Raw genomic sequence first — 21,046 nt, 5'->3', positions numbered from 1 at the left:
AAAAATCATTACCTGATAATAAGTGCTTAACTCTTTGCCATTAGTTGTGAAGGACAGGATACCAGTTGCAGCATCAACCAAGCAACCAATCTCTAATCCATTATTATTGCGTCCTTGCCCTGAACTCATGCTTTCTCCGGCACACACCATATAGCAGTTGCTTCGTTTAATACTGCATTTCAAAAGGTTAATAATAGGTTAGTGTTACAAGGCAAGATCCCAGCTCCATTGGGCTCTGCATGTCCATGGTCTACCCAGTTCTCTTCAATAGATAGGTTTGCTCACCAAAGGGAAATTCCCACTAATATATGTGCAGAGCACTTCCAAGCACAGAGAAGAGAAAATAGCATATACATATTTCTAAGCGTACTGCAGGTATCAGAGATACTACATAATGACAATTTTTAATGTGTTTTTCCTTTAATCTGCTAATGCTCTCATGAGACAAATTGTTATAGAGTAATTTATAAATACTGTAAGCAAGCAATCAAGCAAATAAATACATGCAGGGGAAATTAGACTTATTTGTCTCCAATTATATCAATGACTCCTGTATGTTTAACTCACATGTATTACAACAGAACTTAACAGACACCTAGCTTTCTCTAGGTTGTACATAATGGCTTTTTTCAGACAATTATTCCAAACTTCATACATCAGAAAATGATACATTCATTAATAATTAATTTATGAAGCAAAAAATAAGTGTCTAGGAGAGTGCTCCTTCCTTGCCTCTCCCACATTCCCCATTTAGGTGGCTTGTATTAATGTAGAGTTCCTTCTCAACTAAGAACCACAGAACTCTGGTTTAATATCAGTTAATAAACCAGGATGCAATCAGGTCTGTCAGCCAGAATTCCCTAGGCCCGATGAAACAAAGAGCTCTGATTTAATAAAACCCAAAAAACAATGAGATGCCCAAGTTGAAAAAGATGGAGAGGCAAAGGGAAGAACTCTTATCCAACGCTCAATACATTCTTGATGAAGCTAGAAACAATGGTTAGACTCCAGACTACTTTTTAAAAATAAATTTGAATATTGGCATACTGCATTCAAAATATTTAACTTCAGAAATAAACAATGATGAATATGAGTCAATTTCATAAGCAAACACAGTGAAAACTACAACTCTAATTTAATATGCATATCTTTCTCCAAGGGCAGATAGAAAGGCCATATCTACTGGAATGAATAGAAGGGAGGGTGTAGAGAGTCTCCTTGTGGCCTACACCTAGATGCACACTACCCTCTCACTTGAGAGTCCTGTGATGCCACCTTGACTATCTGTAAAGTCACAGAGAGATCTATTTCTTAGTCATGCTAGAGCAGGATAGAGTTGTAACCTCCAGGGAACTAGTATTTAAATACATTTCCATTACAGATACTAAAATATAACTTTTGGATTCCACATTGTAAAGTTCATTAAATGTGATAATTGCATTTTGCTCACACTTAGCCCTGGTTTGCAAAATGAATATAAATCTTCATTCCAATTAAGCCCTTTAATACAACATTGAGTTTCAGGACTTTATAATCATATAGTAGCAGAAAAAAACAGTTAACTTTTTTTTAAAAATGGAGTATCTGTCAAATGAAATATAGCATCATGTAATACTAATGTTAATATAAATAATAATATAATAGGCATATAATATCAATCTACATAATTATCATTACATTTTTAACAGGATACTGTATGCACTAACATGATGAAATGATTTGATATCAATTGTTTCTAAACAAAAGAAAAATAAAGCCAACCTCTCGTGAACTTTCCCTTTTTCATCTCCTAAGGTTACTGTAACAGTACGGACTCTGTCCAAATCAAAGCTTGTGTCATACTGATGGAAGTCCGATGTAATCCAGCCTACCCAAACATTAGCAGGTTCTTGTCCAGGAAATATGCGTACAGAGTAATAATACTGTCAAGATATAAAAAATATTACCCACAGTATTAATATTTCACTTTGATCCAGTACTATTCTGACACTTTTACTGAAAAATCCATTTTGTTCTGAAAATAACAACACAGCCAGAAGCTTAGGCAATTGCTAGAAGCAAGAATAGAATTTCTAGGACCACATAAGAGTCAGAGCCTTATTATTAATCAGTTTCTCCCCAATTAAAAAGTTTTTTTAATTTTCTTATATAATAGCAGATATATGCAAATGCGTAAATGCTTTTTTTTTGGGGGGGGGCGTTGTAGAAATTAATCCAAAATAAATGGAAGCCACCAGGCTATGTACCTCTCTTCTAGGGATCCATTTGTCTTGGACAATCAGGAAGAAAGTTGATGCTGGTAACATGCCTATTGATTCCCAAGGCTGGTTCCATACGTGGCATGCATCACCTGAAAGCTCTTTACTAACCTTTTTTGGAAATTGGAGAAGCTACATTCTGTGTATTAGTTATTTGTTCTGAGAACAGCAAATACTGTGACCAATCAGAAAATCCAAATATTTTGAGAAGCAGTTATCAAAGTTCTTGTGCCAAGTGCAATCATTTACTAATTTGTTCTTCTGCCAAGTTGTTGGACCTAAGTCCCCGTTCCATCTTTTTTTACCACAAGAATTTACTTTCAATTAACCATTCCATTACAACACAGTTTAATGTGTTCCTAACCTTTTGTCTCCTTTTACATTCAGAATCAAAACTAGGAATATTGGGAGGAATCTCATGCTCACATATTTTTCTAGTGATCTATGAACATTCCAAAAGGGAAATATTTTGGGATTTCCCTACATCAGAAACAATATAACTACTAAAGGCTTATATCTTTACCTTTCTGTCTCTAAAGATATTCTTCATTTTCTTCTCTTGCATATTCACCAGTACTCAAACTTTCCTGATATACAGTAAATGCTGCTCTGTCACTTTCATAGTAATTCCTTGTTAATTTCAGGGGGACAATCTACTTATGCCACAAAGCTTTGTGTGTCAACTCCAGCCTTTCTAAACTGCCACCAATTTTCAGTAAGGAATCAGTGAATGAAAAGAATGTATCAAAATGTGAATTTTCCTACAGACACATCCACCTTTTGCTTTGGCTGTATCAACTTTCATCAACTTTGCTTCATCCAGACAAAATCCAGAGAGATTCCATAAATTCCACATACTGTTCTTAACCCCAAAAGATTTGGGAAACAAGGCAAGGGCATGCAGTCTTTTTACTCCTCTATGCTGTGGGTAGGAAGACTTATGAAGATTTTCTCTTCATAAACCATATAGTTGATATTTTTAGTGAATTATTCTCTATCTACAAGTAGCACAGCACATGTATATATGCAATACCTCTGGAAAAGATTTCATTTCTTTGTATATGTGCAATTTTGCACATATATAAATAAATAAATAAATAAATAAATAAATAAATAAAAGCATAGAGAAAGCATGTAACAACATAAAGGCTTATAATCAAGATGCAGACAAATGTTCTATCATTTTCAATTTCAATTTCCTTTAAGCAGCCCTTTTCTTTAATAACAGTTATTACAAACATTAAATGTTTATTTCTATATAGATTTAATTATATGATTGTTATAAAGTAGCATGGTGCAAACCAATTTCATGCCCTACAACATACTGATTTTTTAAAATTTCACAGTGTCGCTTATTCTTTAATTCATGAATCCTTCGATCTATTTGCTATGTCATATCAAATGCACTTAAAATATCCATATTGTTTTACTTATAGAAGCTATTAACAGCTGTGGCATCTTTTTAACAAGTAATAACATTCTTTAACAGTGATACTTTGATAAAATAAGTGATTTATTCTACAAAACTTTTAGTGCCTATATGACAGGATTGAGGTTGGCAGACATGGATGAAAATCATCCCCTGAAAGAATTCAACTAGCCTCAGATATATTGCTTATCACTTTCAGATGTGTTGATGCTACCTGGAAAGATGGCATAGAAAGATGACCTTGATGGAAATATGCAAGAACCGTTACCTAGGCAAAGGGGAAACAAGATAATATTCGGAAGTGGCTCAGGCAGATGCTTCCCTGATTCATGGGAGTATAAGAAGTGGGGAGGGGACACCACAATCAGATTTGCAAGATTCTGTTATTATAGTCAGTCTCAGTAAAGGTACTTTTAATCTTTCTGTGGAGTTGATTTTCTGGTCTAGTCTACCAAGTGGGGCTGACAGCTGGATTAAGTGAGTTAACTCCATGTCATGTCCCCTGCCTGCAAAACCAAACTGAGGATATGGACTGCTTTATCAATTCCTAAATTCAGAACCCTTCAATGGGGCTACAATGAAGCCCATTCCAACACTTAGAGCCAGTTTCAGCGCAGGAAACTAATGACAATGCTGTAGTGAACATATTCCAATCAAATCATTTGTTAAGCAAAAAGCATCTTTTGGATTACTGCAATTCACTCTATGTGTAGCTGCCCTTGAAGACTATCCAGAAGCTACAGCTGGCGCAGAATACAGCTGCTTCAGTAGTGATGGGAGTTTTGAAGTTGTCCCATGTAATACCCCTACTTGAAGAGCTGCATTGGTACTAGTTGGCTCCCAGGTGCAACTCAAAATGCTGGTTGTCATCTTTAAAGTCCTACGTGACTCAGGGCCTGGATATCTACAAGACATCCTTCTCCCAGCAACATCTGCTCATCCAATAAGACTGAGCAAGGGAGGCTCCTTCCAGGTCCCTTCCCTTAGGGACTGTTACCTACAGGGACAAGGAACTGATCTTTCTCTGTTGCAACGCCACTTTGAAACACTTTACCATCTGAGACCAAACTATTACCCACCTTATTAAGTTTTAAAATAATTATTCAAACCTGGCTTTTAAGGAAGTTCTGGGAGGAGATCTAGCGTAAGGTGGAACTACCATCTGGGTTGTGGTTGGATGCTTTGTTCTCTGTGGCCTTAGTGTCTTTGTTTGGTAATGTTATTTCTATTATTGTGTATTACTGTTTCCCATTGTATTATATTATTTTTGCATTAACCACTGAGAGTCCTGTTGGATTGCAGTAGCGTCTACGCTCCAGTAAATAAATAAATAGAATCTTAATGTTTTGCTTCGAAGTAAAAAGATTTCCCAATTTTGTCATTTTGCAGTTAATTGCTAATCTATATCAGATGGAGATTATAATTAGTGGCACATAGTGACAGGCAAGACAGATTTAGGGAGCAGAAGAGAGGATGCTGAATTAAGTAGCCAATAAGTCAAGGCTTGCAATAAATGGCACAACTGAACACATTCTACCTCTACTTCTCCATCTCACACCATCCATGCCTTAGAGGGGTGGGAAACCACGTTTCTTTTGAAATCAGCATTTCAGATTTACTCCCATGAAATATTCGTTTAAGCTTGCTTTTAACACATTACTGCTAACTAATTATTTGCAAGAGCTATTCTTTAAGAGTATTCCAATAGTTTCTGCTCCGTAGAGATCTACAGTTAATACATAATGTCCTCCTATCATATTTGACAATTTCAAGCTATCCTTAGTGCAAATATTAACACTAAATTGCCATACTGTAGAGGTTTGCATTAAATAATCATAATCATCTCTTTCATCTGCTAGGACATCTTCAGTTAGTCTTGCAGAATGGCTTGCGCTGTAGTCTGGCTTCGTCCTTCTCAGCATAAATCTGTAACGTATAAAAATGTAAAACAGTGAATACACCTTTTTTATATCAGTTGATCCAACATAATCCTGTATCTTCCATCAAATAAAGCTGCATTTAAAGCTGTATCAGAGTCATCTGCTCAATTCAGGTTTGGCCCTGTTTGTACACTTGGTCAAAAGGTACAGTTTGTTAATATCAGCTAATATCTTGCATGGTCAGGAGAGCAAATATCTCTTTATGTTTGTAGGCTTATAATATAGTTGTTACATTAAATATTTTATACAAACTTGTCCATGTTTCATTTATATTTTATGAACAGGAAAGCTGGAACATAGTTATGCCAGAAAAGAGAAAGCAAACATTTAAAAACAGAAATCCCTGCCCTTTTTATTCAGAGACGTCACAATGAAATTCATTGACAGTGTGGAAAGGAAAACATTCATTTGTATCCTTGAAAGTGAACAGTGTGATAAAACAACCAAAGAGATCAAACTACCTGACCTTTGCTTGAGGCGTGAAGGTTTCTCTTGTGTATAGTCTTTATGGTTATTGAACTCTGATTTTGCAGCTTCTTTTTCTACACGGTCAGGTACCAGATGGCCATGTGCAGTCTTCATGAGAACTTCAAAATCAGAATCTGCATCATAATCATCCAAATCACTCTTTGGGCCCAAAAGGTTAGAACTTGGCACTCCTCCTCCAGGCATTTTAGAGAACACTTCTGCACATTCAATGGGCATGCTTAGACGATAAAACATTATATCTGTTTTGCTATTTTGAGATCCAAAGGACTTCTGTGTGACTTTCAAGCATGGAGAACTGTCTGCAGTTCCATCGATCCTTGTAACCTATGAAATGCAAAAACTCTATTTTTTTTAGATTTTTTTTATCCTATCTTCTTATTCTTATTTTTATAAATAAAGCAGTGAACATACATAATACTCCTTCCTCCTCCTATTTTCCCCACAACAACAACCCTGTGAAGTGAGTTGAGTTGAGAGAGAGTGATTGGCCCAAAGTCACCCAGCTTGCTTTCATGCCTAAGGCAGGACTAGAACTCATGGTCTCCTTGTTTCTAGCCTTGTGCCTTAACGACTAGAGCAAACTGCGTTTTTTTAAATTGTATTTTTTAAATTGTAAAATGTATGGAAACATATAAAACAGAATGCCACTTTTCCTTATACTTAATGGTTTTTCATAGTATATAAATAAAAATATGTTTATTGATGTACTCTGTAAGATTGTGGCAGGTGTGATGAAATGTAGGTTTGATTCAGAGAAGGGGGAGGAGAATGAAGAGCCATTACAGAAAAGTTATCTGAGTCCTGGGAAAGTAGAAAATATGAAAAAGAGCCCAATATTAGATTAGTAAACAACTCCACTTTGATTGTGTTCAGTATAAATTGGAAGCAGGGAGGGGCTTTGACAGGCTTTCAAGATTCTGCTTCAATACCCTGACTGCATTAAAGTACATTCTAAGACCTCTAGTGGTTCCTGTTTTGGACCTTGCCTACCTTGAAGGGCTGACAGCAAGGTAGAAGAAATACTTACTAAAAAATTTCCTTTAGAGGGTGAAAAGCATAATTTCAGTCTCTTGCTTTTATAAAACATATTTATTAATCTAATATTGGGCTCTGAAAGACAACAAAAGTTTTGTTATAAAAATGTGCATTTGGATTAAGAATTATTATGGATACAAATACAGATCATGCATTTTTCCCTTCAACTCAAAGTCTTTGGGCTTACAAATAAGAAATATTGCTAGCTTATCATCTCTTTACTTTTACATTCTACATTTTAATGTAAATATGTAGAAAGGGTAATAATATAATACAGTATTATTATTATAAAGTAATAATAATGAACCATTCAGTACTTATTTGCCTGCTTTACTGTATGTAGTCTACGTACTATATTAACTGCTACCACTTACTGTCTAAATTAACTTTTATGTTCAGTCTCACAAAATAAACAAAAGATATTTCAAACCTCAATATGTTCATGATTTGCTGGTACTGGAAGAAACTGAGGTAATCTCTTGCTCAGCCATATGGTAATGTCCCGATTTGTATTCACAGCAAAAGGTTCATAGCCTTCTTGTAAGCCACAAATAGTGAAATATTTCAAAGTGCTAACATCTTTGCCAAAGTTCATTCTGCCCACCTGTGACAATCCCAGGCTACAGGCAGGTATAAAGCCTGCCAAAAATGACATATGTGATATGTAAATTATAAATATTAACAGTTTTTCTTATGTACTTAATTTGCTTTTTCCTTATAACCTAGACAACTCAAGTCAAGTAATAGTCTTTGAAACACACAGTGTATTTCATCTATATGAATAAGAAAATATCCAGTTTATTATGGCACTGTTGAGAGCATAGAGGATAAAATAAGTGGAAGAAGGAACAATACTATTGTTAAAGTCCACTTTTGTTCAGTCGTTAAGTCGTGTCTGACTCTTCGTGACCCCATGAACCATATCGTGCCAGGCCTTCCTGTCCTTCACTGCCTCCCTGAGTTTGCTCAGTTTGCTCAGTTACATGCTCAGTTAAAGTCCACTACCAAATATCCAACCAAAATGAAGATGCATGAGGCCAGGTTATTTGCTTCTACCCATCCCATTAGATCCAGTAGGATAGGCTGCACGTTATGAGTCCCATCCATTACAGAGTGCCATCTGGCAGGATCCAGGAAGAGACCCTTTTCTGTCATGGTGCCTGCCTTGTAGAACATCATCCCCCCCAAAAGATCAGATTGGTCCTGACCATGCTGGCCCTTCACAAGGTACTGAAGATGTGGCTGTGTTCCTGAGTGTGGGGGTCATAGTGTCAGTTGGAGCCTATGAAGTGGTTGTATTGATGGCTATTGTTATTTTATCCCAGCTGCAATTGTGTATTTATTTTGTGTTTCTTGCTGGTTTTAATTGTTGCTAGCCAGAGTCAATTGTTTGAGATGACTGGCCATGTATATTGAAATAAATAAACAAACAAATAAATAAATGATACTTCCAAAACTAAATTACAGATTTTTCAAAGAAGCATGAAGCAAAGGTATACAGAGAACTATAGACTGGAAACTGAGTTCTATGAAGGAGAGACTGAATGAAATGGAAATGTTTAGCCCTGAAAAAAGATAACTAAGGGATGATTTGGTAACTAGAGGAGTGGGATGCATGAAAGAAGATCATTATTTATTCTCTATCCTCCTACCTTCAGGACACAGAATAATAAACTTAAATTAGAGGAAACAAGCCTGAGTTAAATTTAGGGAGATTTTCCTAATAGTAAGAGCAGTTCAGTACTGAAATCAGTTACCTAGAATGATAATGAGCTCTTCATTAATTCAGACTGAGGTTGGACAGATATCTGTTTGAGATTATTTAATTTGGATTCCTGCACTGAGCAGACATGCAACTTGGATGGCCTAAGTGGTCCCTTCCAATTCTATATTTCTGTAATCAACACTTAGAAATATAAAAGAAACCTATCATGGCCATACATTCTCTAGCAGAAGTAATCATTCAGTATCCCAGGCTATTCTAAATCTATCCAGAAACTAGACCTTATCTATAGGGTAATATCTAATGGAGTTGTCTATTGCAAGGGGCAGGTTTACTACTTAAGAGGCCAGTTGCCTGCCCTGATGATATACAATTAAATCAGCAAATGTTTGATAGGTCAGGGACCATAATTCAGCCTCTTGACCTTCTGAAGGACCACAGGAAACAATGTAGATCTGTTGTGACATCCTTAGATGTGGTGTACTCAAAAGTTTTTGGTCTCTTTTCTGGACTAATTTAGAATGGTGGTAGTTAATCATGCAAATGGGAGTGGAAGCTCCAAGACAAACTGATTCCATTTGTATATTTAAAACAACCCCAAACTTGCAGTCATTGTTATACCAAAATTCAGCCACTTTGCCACCATATTTCAGCATCATAACTTCAGAATGCTGAGGGGTCGGATCACAAATAGGGCACTTGAGGGTATTCTGGTCTCTGAGCCATGAGTACTGCATCCCTGAATTACACTAATAGCTGGTTTTTAAAAATCCTCTAAAACAGTAAGGAAAAAATTGCCTAGGCAGCCAGAAAGCAGCACAAAATTGCTCAAGAACTTACCATCACCAATCTCAAAATCCTTGAATGCAAGCTCAGAACCTGAGTCATCAAGAAGGATTTCCCCATTTAGAGTAAACATCATAGTGTGCTCATTCAGATCCACCATACATCCCACAATATCTGCCACTAGCCAAGTACGGCCAAAATGCTCATTTCCCTGGTGCCATCGCTGGGCCTAGGTAATAAAGGATTTCATGCAAAATACAAAGCAATTAATAACTCTAGATCTCCAACACATAAACAGTAAGCAGATACTACCTAAACTAATAAAGTGTCACAATTACTTTTGTCATTTTAGCATTCTTTAAAAAATGCCTGTAAGTCTTATAAGTAGGTATTGATTGTAAAACTTACAACTAGTTTTATAAAAATAATAATTTAAAGCACATCAAATGGCAGTCCTACAAATTTCTGGAGAATTAGCAATGTTCAGTGTTTTGGGAAAATATGAGCACAATATACATTACTCCCAATAATTTTAAAAAGAAAATTTTTAAATTTTTAAATTTTAAATCTCTTTAAAAAGAAAAAGGAGATCCACATTACTTCAGAAGGAACAATTCCCTCTCTTCCCAAGATATCTGGACATTAGAATGCTGCCAGTCAAGGCTGTGTGATGCTCTGAATAAGACATTCCTAGGAGTTGAGGATGCAGAATAATATACTGTGGTAGCAGACTCCTGTATGGCCAGGGGTTGAACTAGATCATCTGTAAGGTGCCTTCCAACCTTTACATTCCATAATTCTATGACTGTGCTTCAGATCCCACTTGCCATAAAGACAAATCACATTATACAGCTTTGTTTTTGTGTTCAGACACAAATTACAATCCACTTGCTAAAACAATGCATTTAGTTGATGTTTATGGTGGAGAAAAGGGTAAAAAATGCTCACTTTTATTCTCTTTTTCCTATCTGAAAGATCAATTTATAATAAATGTAAGGGAGGTACAGAAAACCAATCAAGATCTACTAGCACAATGCTAGATAATTGGCAACAAATGTGTTCATCCTCTTCTAATTAAATTTTATATATAATCCCTTAGTGGCAGTAACTCAGATGTAGATCTGTATCTAACCCTCTAAGTCTCGATTTTGTAGCATGGCCCATCTTTGATTGATATGTCCTGAAGTTCTAAGGAGAAACCAAGAGAGGTCCTGCAAAGCTAAAATTTGCCCCCATCTCAAGAAAATGTGCACACACCTTGAATCCATCAAACACAAATGCTTGATCATCTGAGCCAAGCTCTTGCTCTGGCTGGCAACCCGGTCTGGCCCAGCCAACTCTCATATCTCCTGCAGTTACTGCCTCAAATTCAAAGTACCACTTCCCAGTTTTTACAGCATATGTTTTCTCTGTTCGGAAAATCCTGAATCTTTCAATCATGCCACCAAACACATCTGGTCTCGTAGCTGCAAAAGTTCAAAATTTAAGGATATAAATGTTTATATAAAAAGAAAATCACAAAATCTAAAATTTGAAAGGTTATGGCATGTCCTTTTTATCAGACTGGCAGTCTAAAGGAAAGGCAAGAAAAAAGCTTTTCTTTTCTCAACAATTCTTCAATCCTTAGCAAAGTTTAAGAAAGAAAGAAAGAAAGAAAGAAAGAAAGAAAGAAAGAAAGAAAGAAAGAAAGAAAGAAAGAAAGAAAGAAAGAAAGGGAGGGAGGGAGGGGAGGGGAGGGGAGGGGAGGGGAGAGGAGAGGAGAGGAGAGGAGAGGAGAGGAGAGGAGAGGAGAGGAGAGGAGAGGAGAGGAGAGGAAAGGAAAGGAAAGGAAAGGAAAGGAAAGGAAAGGAAAGGAAAGGAAAGGAAAGGAAAGGAAAGGAAAGGAAAGGAAAGGAAAGGAAAGGAAAGGAGGGAGAACCTTTTTACAAAGTACTTTAGTCCAGTGTTTGCAAAAGAGAAAAAATGTCAAACAATGGACAAAAGAAGTATGCTTACCCACTTTTGAAATGGATTGAGACTTTATCAAGTTTGATATTATTTGTCCTGGTAGCCACTCACAAGTACAATCCAAGTGTATTGGACTGAGACAGACTTCCTTTTGTTGATGAAACGCTTAATATATGTACAATATCCACTCTGGATTATGCCAGTGTCACTTACTTTTTAAGGAAGGGGACTTCATAATAAAATGAGAGGTCAGTAAATGAAATGTTGATAATTATTTTGCTGTGTTTGAAAAGGAGTGCCCAAGCATTTTAATGGAGCATTTGGGTGGAAGGGATTTCTTTTAAATATAAATGTATGTCGTGTGTCTGTGTGTGTGTGTGTGTGTGTGTGTATCAAGTAGGTAAAATAATTATATAGTGTAATTATTTAGTTACATCAATTGTCCAGATTAACTTTGGATATAAATAGGGGTTACTGTCTGGGGTAAGGTTCAACTGAAATTCTGTCTGTAAAATTGACAATCTGTTAATTTGAGGTCCATTAAAATTTGATTTTACAACTAAAAAGTCCAACGTAATCCTTTATTAATTTATTAAATTAATAAAAGCACTGCATCCAGTTCACTGGATGTGAAAGTTTATTTGTATTCTGCACTTATTAGACTGCACTGTTACTATTTCACGTTAAGAATATGTATCTTTACCTACTTGATGCTTGTGGGTAAGTGGGTGTTGTGTTTTTTTTAATATATTCCCAGCGGTTTTTTGTTTGGTCTTATTATAATTATAATTCTGTTTGGCATTATTTCAAATGTGTTGTTGATTTCTGTTTGACTCAAAAAAATTAAAATAATTAAAAATATAAAAATATGAAATTATTTAAAAAATTAATTTAAAAAAATTAAAAGTAAAATAATAAATTAAAAATGGGACATTCTTACCTTCCTTGTGATAGTACTATATTTTTGTTTATTCATAATAAATATATATATATTATTTGTTTCAATACAATTTCAATACCATGGTCTTGATCTGGAGCTTCAAGATTATATCCATAGTTGATGAGAGTACGAACTGCTTCCCGGAGACTATCTTTGTTTGATTTTTTAGTGCGATCATCTAGAAGTGTATAGGGGACAAGGCGAGGGTTTCGGCGATTCTTCACATCCTATGCAATATAAAAATTATGAAAGATAATCTTATAAGGCTTTAACCCCCAAATTTTTCTAATACTATAAATGGGTCTGCCTCAGCCTGGAAGGAAGAAAGAAGTAGGTCCCCTGGGGCTATTCAACACATTTATAAACAGATAAAAAGATGCTTATCAAATTTTCAAATGACATCAAAGTAGGGAGATTGGTCAATATCTTAAATAAAAACTCAATTCCAAATTATCTCAACAGGTTTGAATGTTGGATCAAATTCTACAAGATGTTCAGCTATGACACTTTGTGTCCGTGTATGTGTGCATGTGTATATGCACGTGCCTTTAAGTCAGTGTTGATTCCTGGAAACTGCCTGGACTAGTTCCTCCAGTTTTCTTGGCAAGATTTTGGAAGTGATTTGCCATTGCCTTCTTCCTAGGGTTGAGAGAGAGTATCCGGCCCAAAGTCACCCAGCTGGCTTTATACCTAAGGCAGGACTAGAACTCATGGTCTCCCAGTTTCTAGCTGGGTGTATTAACCACTACATCAAACTAGCTCTCATGACAAATATAAATTCCTGCATTTGGGTATGGAAAAGCAAATGCATAATTATTTGATTGGGGAAATCTGTTTTGGTGTCAGTGCTGTTCTGAAGAATCTACGGAAACTAGAAGACTACCAGCTGAACATGAGAAACAGTACGATTCTGCTTCTATAAAGGCTAACACAATCTTGGGCCCCATTAATAAAAGCACTGCATCCATATCATAGGAAGTAATAATTCCTTGGTACTTTATACTAGTTACATTACAGTTGGAGTACTATGTCCAGTTTTGGGCACTGCATTTTAAATGGGAACATAATAAAACTGGAGAGGGTTTAGAGGAAAGCTGCCAAAATGGAATAAGTGTCTGAAAACCAAGCTGTATGTGATGGAATGGACTTATGAAGGCCAGGCTCAGGGAGATAAGCGTGTTCTTAGTCCCCAGCAGGAGCGTGGGAAGTTCAAGAAGATGAGGCTGGCACCTCCCTAAGGAATTCACGGTGTTGTGGCTGGCTGGCTTGGGAACTATGGTTCAGTCTGGGGAGATTTTCTGTCTGTAGGTTATAGCTAATAAACGCAACAGAACTGTATTTGCATTGTCTCTTGGAGTTCTTTGGGCTGAACCTGACACTGTATGAAGAATAGTTAAAAGAGTTGGGTATGTTTAATTTCCAAAAGAGAAGAGAGAGGTGATATATGGTAACAATTTGCAAATATCTAAAGCTGTGGTTCCCAAACGGTGTACTGCAGTGCCCCAGGATGCTGCAGCAAACTCACTGGGGCACTGTGGGATATTTTACTAGTTAATAATTGAAACTGTTAGTAAGTTTTCTGCAATTGATTCACAGCTCTTTTAACTTTTCCTTGTAATAACATGCTTAATATAATGCATAATGACATGGTTATACTCTACAGAATCAATTTTTGCTTGACATGATAAATGTCATTGTGAATATACTGCACCATGTCATACTTTGTATTAAAGTAGACAGGGAAGAATGGAAGACACAGAACACCTGCAACTCCATGTTTCTTATAACTTCTACACTTCTCCCCTATGTATGCTTTTACACTTCTTCGGTGCAGATTCATTGTACTGAAAGTCTGTTCCATGAGACTTTCTTCTTTTTTCCTTATGTTTGATGTACCTATACATCAAAGACTCTAAAGGTATCACACCTCCTTAGTCAGTACTATAGCATCTCACAGTCATAATTAAAGGATGACATATATAGCCAATGAGGAATTACAATGGGAAAGCTAAGCAATGCCATCAAATAAGGGAAGCAAATGTAATATTAATGTAAAAACTAAGGTAGCTTTTCATACCAACCAATTATTCTAAATTCTCCACTTATTTACTTTTCACAAGGCATTTATGCAATACAGGTATTAAATCACAGCATTCCAGTATTTTCCATTGCGTAATTTTTTTCCAGACCTAATTTATGAGATGTCTGGTTACCATATGCAACAACAATAACATCTAGTCTAATATCAGGCAACATGTCATTAAGGCTTATTAAAGAGAACAGTTCAATTAAACTAAGGTGTCTTCTCTGAAGGTTCAGCTATTTTATTATTACCTGATCATACGGTTAAAACAGTAATGCCAAACTACTCCTTTTTTAGGCTGCCCTTATTTCCTGTGGGAGATGGTGCATGTGGACAGACGTTTGGTTTCATGTGCATTGTGATTTTGTGTGTGCATGGTGGCTGTGGGCATGTACAATGTGTGATTTTTCTGTGTATTTTCTTTAGATCATCATAGAAAATGAACACGAGGAAAAAATAAGAAGCCTCACACACTCACACCCACAACAGAGACATCATAAAACTAATTAAATCAGAGGTATCCAGAATAAATCCCAGAGCCACACTGATATGGAAAGTAACAGTATTTTTATTGTAAAAAGAAAAAAGTCAATTGAGATTAGAAATTATTTTCACTGAATGGAATGTATTATGAATAAACTTTATAAAGTGATTTTGACAATGGCCTGCATTGATTTATTGTTCTGGAGCCTCCATATCAATACCATTTCTACCTACTTAGAAAAGGTTATACCTCAACAGCAATAAAACATGTTCGTGTGAAATCAAAGATACTTTTTTTTTACATACAGCACTTCAAATGAACAGCATTTTGACATTGTTGGTAAATTTATTTACTTGTTTTATTTCTGTATGGCAGCTTATAAGAAAGTAATAAAAACCATTTTAAATAAATCCATAATAATAAATCAAAGAATCCTTAAAACAACACATTCCAAAAGTAAAACAAGTATCATTGTAAAAAAGAAATGTTGCATAGTAGGTAACCCTAAAAGATCATTTGGAACTAATATAGATTTTTATCCTACAGATGTCCAAGTGAACAAGCATATCATTGAACCAACCTTATTTCCCTCAGAAGTGGGAACTGGGATGCTGCCACTGAGAAGATCCTGTCCTGGTCACAGCACTGTGAACCAACTCAATATGAAGGACCAGAAAGCAGTTCTCCCCAGCTAATCTTAGTTCACAGATTGGATGGTACTAGAAAAGGTGGTATTTTAAGTATCACCTGGATCCTAAGATGTTTAATAAGATATCACACAACTTATATGGACATTTCAGACTGTGACCGTTTCTGATACGTAAGCAGCATTTTGGGTACATGGATAGAGGAAAAATATATTACCCAAGCCAGAATTGCTTTATTTGCAGTTATGAGATAGAGACCAAAAAGCAAGGCATCAAAGCCTAGCTAATATAGATGTAATGGGTGAACTAACTCACTCATTAATTGACTCCTAATGTGCCATCAAGTATGTCCCCAACCTTGTCCTTCAGATCTTCCAATGGTGCCCCCATTAACTGAATCCATCCCGCTTGCCATCCTCTTCTTCTCTTTCCTTCTACCTTTTCTAGCATTATAGACCTATCAAGAGAACTAGGTCTTCACTTAATGTGTCCAAAGTATGATAATTTGAGCCTGGTCATGTGTGCCTTGAGTAAGAACTGTGGGATGATTTGTTCAGTGATCCATTGTTTGTTTCTTGGCTATCCATGGTATTCTTAGAAATCTTCTCCAACACCAAGGTTCAAAAGTGTCAATATCCTTTCTATTCTGCTTCTTCAAAGTCCAAACATACTCATACCACACTATAAATATGTTTAGTTGTATATATTTATTGCACCTACTTACAAACAAGTGTGCTTAAGATGTGCTTTCCTGTAGAATCCAGAAAACCGTAAAAGTTAAAAAGCCTTCCTTCAGGAAACAGAAAATCTGTCCTAATGTCTTATTTAAATAATAAGAGAACTACCTAGGGAAGTGATTAGATTGTTAGACAACAAAGGAGTAAATGGCTTGCTCAAGGAGAATATGGAGTTACAAAGGGACTGAGTGAATTCTTGGCAACTGTCCTTACTACAAAGATATGGAATATATACCTGATCTTTATTGACTTCCTCATAGAAAGAAGAGGTTAGACTGTTTGGAACTCTTCGGACTGGAATAAAGGCCACTGAGGGAGGACATGATCAATTTATACATATCATTTACAGCATGGAGAAAGTGGACAAGGTGAAGGTTTTCTCTATCTCTCAAATTACTAGGACCAGGAATCCTCTAATAGATTTGATTAGGAAATTTAGAACAGATCCGCCCCAAAAAAGCACTTCTTCAGACAGTGCAGATTTTAACTTGTGAAATTTATTATCTCAAGACATGGTGCTGGCTATTATCCTGGATGGTTCTAATAGGAATCAGATAAATTTATGGAGGACAGATTTATTAAGAACTATTAGTATTGAAGGCTCAATGCTACCTCTTGAGTTGAGTGTAGCATGCTTCCAAATATCAGTTGCAGAGGAATAGTGGAAAAGGGATATGTCTCCATGTCCTGCTTGTGAACACCCTTGTAGCATCTGGTTCGTTACTGTAAGGAAGAACATGCTAGACTAAAATAGTTCTTGTCTTGATTTAGCACAGCTATTCTTCTGTTCTAAAGATCACAGCATTAGTTACAAATAAGAATATATGAGTAGAATACAGTCCAATATGCATTTAATTATTGTGGCATTGTCTATTAATATTAATATGAAGTGCAAAATGGAACAGAAGTGGAATACCAATCAATGAAGCATTTAACTCTTTCTTCATTGAAATACTATTTTACTTATCATAGTTTCATTATAGGATTCATCTAAGTGACAAGAAAAATGGGACTTGTGATTAAAGTGAACACATCTAAACATTTGCAAAGTGTTTTTTTCTCATTATTTATTAGTAGTTCTTTGGTCACAAAAATCAACAGTTTTGCTAAATTACTCTTCTAGTAACTGTAGAATAATAAACAGTAATGTAAAATTACACCCACTTTCCATCTTCAGTTATATAACTTTTATTGGATTCATACACAGTCCAATAAAAAATGCTTTTTACAACTGCATTAAAATCAGTAGTAATTTAGTTCAGAGCTTATTTCTGAAAACAATATATTTTATTTTAAAAAGTGCAGGATGCCATCTTATCTCCAAATTACTATATAACATGCATAATTCATACCATAGTATCATCATATAATAAGTTGACATTTTATTGGTGGGTTACAACTAAGTCAAAGTTGGACAACAAGGGCAGATTGCTATTTATAACAGTGGTTCTTCAAATTGTTATCTGTGCATACACATCTGAGTGGTATGTTTGTACAAAGGCATCATTGGGAACTTTTATTGATCAGTTTGGCAAAACTTCCTGAATGTGATGGTTTGTTACAGGTCAATATAACTATATCTATCTATATTTATATCTTATCCCCATTTTGTCCATATCCCTATTTTGCAAAGGCTTAGTTCTGAAAACATATGAATTAACATGAAGTCAAAAAAGTAAAATGGATCTCCAAAATAATTTTTTATCTATTTCACTGTCCCCAAAAATCTGGTTCCATAATATGAGTATTATAAAGATTCCAGTATGTCTAGACTTACCTGTTGGATTCCATATGTCCATCCCTGCCTTATACGATCTCTTGCCCACACATTGTGAGCATTCTCTGCAAGTTTATCAACCATGGATTCCTGAGATGGAGTCAACTTGATACAACTTAGATCCATAGGAGCAGGTTTATATCCACTTGATAACAGATAACTGTTAAATAAATAAATGAAAACTTTAATGAGTTCTCTTTTACTTGAATTTTTATGAATATAGCATACATAATAAGATCACAGCTTAAGTCCTGATCATTACATTGTTTTGGTATTAAATTGTTAATATATTCAGCTCATGCAGTCCTTTTGATTTTCTTGTACAGGAATTAGTAATCAGTACAATAATTCAGGATTCAAAACTCATATTCCAAAATTCATAGGCCTTAAAAATAAAATTATATATAAATTAAAAGTTGGTGTTTTACATCATATTATTAGTGTTTTGTACTTAGAGCTGAGTTGTATTATTGGAGGCAAACTTTTTCATCATGACAAAGTAGCTTATGGAGAACAGTGAAATCTTTCTTATATTTTTTATGCTGGAACTCTGCTTTAATGAGCTTGCAATTTTTGGTCTGAAACATACTACCTTCCTGACTTTTTTCCTAACTAACATACTACATTACATTATTCATTCTTAATTTCTATCATTTGTGACTTGGTATTTCCAGATGAAATTTCTATTATGCAAATATTCTGTCTCATTCATAGAATTTAATGGTGGTTCAGGTATCTTCAATTTGTATATGAGCAGACTGGGTATAGGAGATATAGTAGACGTAGTTGCATTCTCACCACTTAGTCTGAATTTAAACTTACTTTTTTGGAAGTTTTAGTTTCTTCACCTTTTCTTCAGCATGCTCATCAGCAATTCCAACATGACAACCTAATGCCAGCAATGTTCTAGAAGATAAAATCATTACATTTAAAATAATTAAAATCAGGCAAAACATGCTAACTGAAAGACAAAGCTATAATTGCTTGTGCAATTTATGCAGTTACAAGATTCAGTCTTATGGGAACAGTTTTGTCTTTTCTTTTTTTGCTCATATTTTTGAAAATGATTAACAGCCATGATTTCAGAGCTGTGATATCTTATAATAGATTTTCCTATTCAAATTTGCATAGACCAATAATCACTTATTTACACATTGTTTTGCCATCAAAGTAAGATTTATACAGTATGCAAGTTAACTTTTCTCTCCCATTTATGTAAAACATGCTTAAACTGAGAACCACTTTAAAAGTAATGAACATGAGTGCTTCTGCAATTCTCATTAAAAATGAAAGAAACAAAGCAAGTTCAGAAAATACTACTGCATGAATAATCAGCATATCAAAGGAAATTACTTGTAAATATGCATAATTATACTGATTGACACAATCCACCAAACTGATGAGCACCTTGCTAATACTGTATAGTACAAATCAAATTTCACAATCTGCTTAAGAATGCATGCATTCGTATAAATTTACTTGCAAAAACATAGAGGTGCTTGTGACTTACTTTAACGTTTCTAGTGACATTTGCAGGTTATAATTCCGTTCTTGTTCAGGCAGCTTAGCAAACTCCACCAAACAGGGATGCTGTCGTTTGTTGTCATCTCTAACCTGTAAGATAGGAAAGACTGTATTTCATTTTATCCTATAACTGCAGCCTAATACGATCAATTCTACTGACGAGTAGAATTTCCCTGCAAAAAACAAAGCAACATTTATGGTAATACTCAGTCTAAAGGAGAAAAATAAATGTATCTCAACACAAAAACAAACTCTTGCCTTAGCTCTTCTGCTCTTATTTAATTGTGCAATTTTTAGCTCCTGGTTTTTAGTTCTCTCTGATTGTTCCTCCCTGACAGCAGCCATTGGCAACACTCTGCCAGTGTTTCGGGGGTGTCAGCAGAGTATGGTGAAAAAAAGGTAAGATGGTGGCCACAACAGTGCAACTGAAGCTCCGCCTGCTTTTTATGTGTCACACACGTGATGCTCATAAAAAAACGGTGAAGCTTTGATTGCATGGTCGCAGCCACCATTTTGACTTTTTTGACCACACTTTGTGGGCACCCCCGATCAGACTTTATCATGTGTAATTTTTTTTTATTGCATCAAAGATTTGATGCAAAACTTGTTGGAAAACTAAAAATGGTCATTTAATTTCTAGGCAGTAAAAAGACTTCTAAATTATATACACAAGCATATATGAATGAATTAATACAATGCAAAATTTGAAAAAGTACATACAGGTCCATACTGCCATCCAAGTTCAATTTTATTCATCACCCAAAGTTCATGGATATTCTCAGCTAGTTTTTCTCTAACTCTTTCCAAATGTGGAGGCAATACAATCTAAAAATACAAGAGTGAATCTGTTAAAAAATAAAATGGCAAACAATACAATTAAGAAAAAAAATAAACCAATGTAATAAATAATCCAGTCATTTTATGGGCTTATTTTTTACTGGTTGAAATTCCTATTGCCAGAAAGAAAACCCAATGAACTGAGTTGAAATGTATAGGACTATATTGTAAATATCTTAATCTCATATATACTACATATAACTTGTTCATTTTAACAGAAGTATTTTTTCTGTCTTTCAATTATAGCTAAATGGTAAAAAAATTAAAAATCCAATTATTTCAGCCTCTTTAAAATATTCCAGAAATAATATTCCATTAAAAAAAAATCTATCATCTATTATACAGTACCTATTGTCCTCAGAATTAAGAAAAAGAGAATCAGAATATAACTGCAAAAACTTGCTGATAAA

The 21,046-nt window shown here is 35.2% G+C and overlaps 1 protein-coding gene across 3 annotated transcripts in view; it reads right to left on the bottom strand.

The window, feature by feature from the left end:
• Window positions 1–21,046, bottom strand: part of RYR2 (ryanodine receptor 2) — a 332,798-nt gene that overhangs the window by 156,325 nt on the left and 155,427 nt on the right. For all 3 annotated transcript variants that reach the window (XR_015796687.1, XM_088143916.1, XM_088143914.1), the window contains 12 exons: window positions 20,520–20,624; window positions 19,786–19,889; window positions 19,098–19,181; window positions 18,276–18,435; window positions 12,627–12,774; window positions 10,918–11,126; window positions 9,715–9,889; window positions 7,582–7,790; window positions 6,094–6,440; window positions 5,499–5,613; window positions 1,762–1,922; window positions 13–172 (listed from right to left, as the gene is read on the bottom strand). Coding sequence is in view for 2 of the 3 variants with exons in the window: in XM_088143916.1 (XP_088000042.1) it covers window positions 13–172; window positions 1,762–1,922; window positions 5,499–5,613; window positions 6,094–6,440; window positions 7,582–7,790; window positions 9,715–9,889; window positions 10,918–11,126; window positions 12,627–12,774; window positions 18,276–18,435; window positions 19,098–19,181; window positions 19,786–19,889; window positions 20,520–20,624 (1,977 nt within the window). In the remaining variant the exon portion in view is untranslated. The remainder of the gene's footprint in view (window positions 1–12; window positions 173–1,761; window positions 1,923–5,498; window positions 5,614–6,093; window positions 6,441–7,581; window positions 7,791–9,714; window positions 9,890–10,917; window positions 11,127–12,626; window positions 12,775–18,275; window positions 18,436–19,097; window positions 19,182–19,785; window positions 19,890–20,519; window positions 20,625–21,046) is intronic.

This window comes from Python bivittatus, unplaced genomic scaffold, assembly GCF_059951505.1.
Source record: "Python bivittatus isolate LINGU-HERP-01145 unplaced genomic scaffold, Pbiv_v1 ctg000020_np1212, whole genome shotgun sequence".
Classification (NCBI taxonomy): Eukaryota; Metazoa; Chordata; class Lepidosauria; order Squamata; family Pythonidae; genus Python; species Python bivittatus.
The sequence above is the reverse complement of the archived record's forward strand: the minus strand, read 5'-3'. Positions and strand labels throughout refer to the sequence as shown.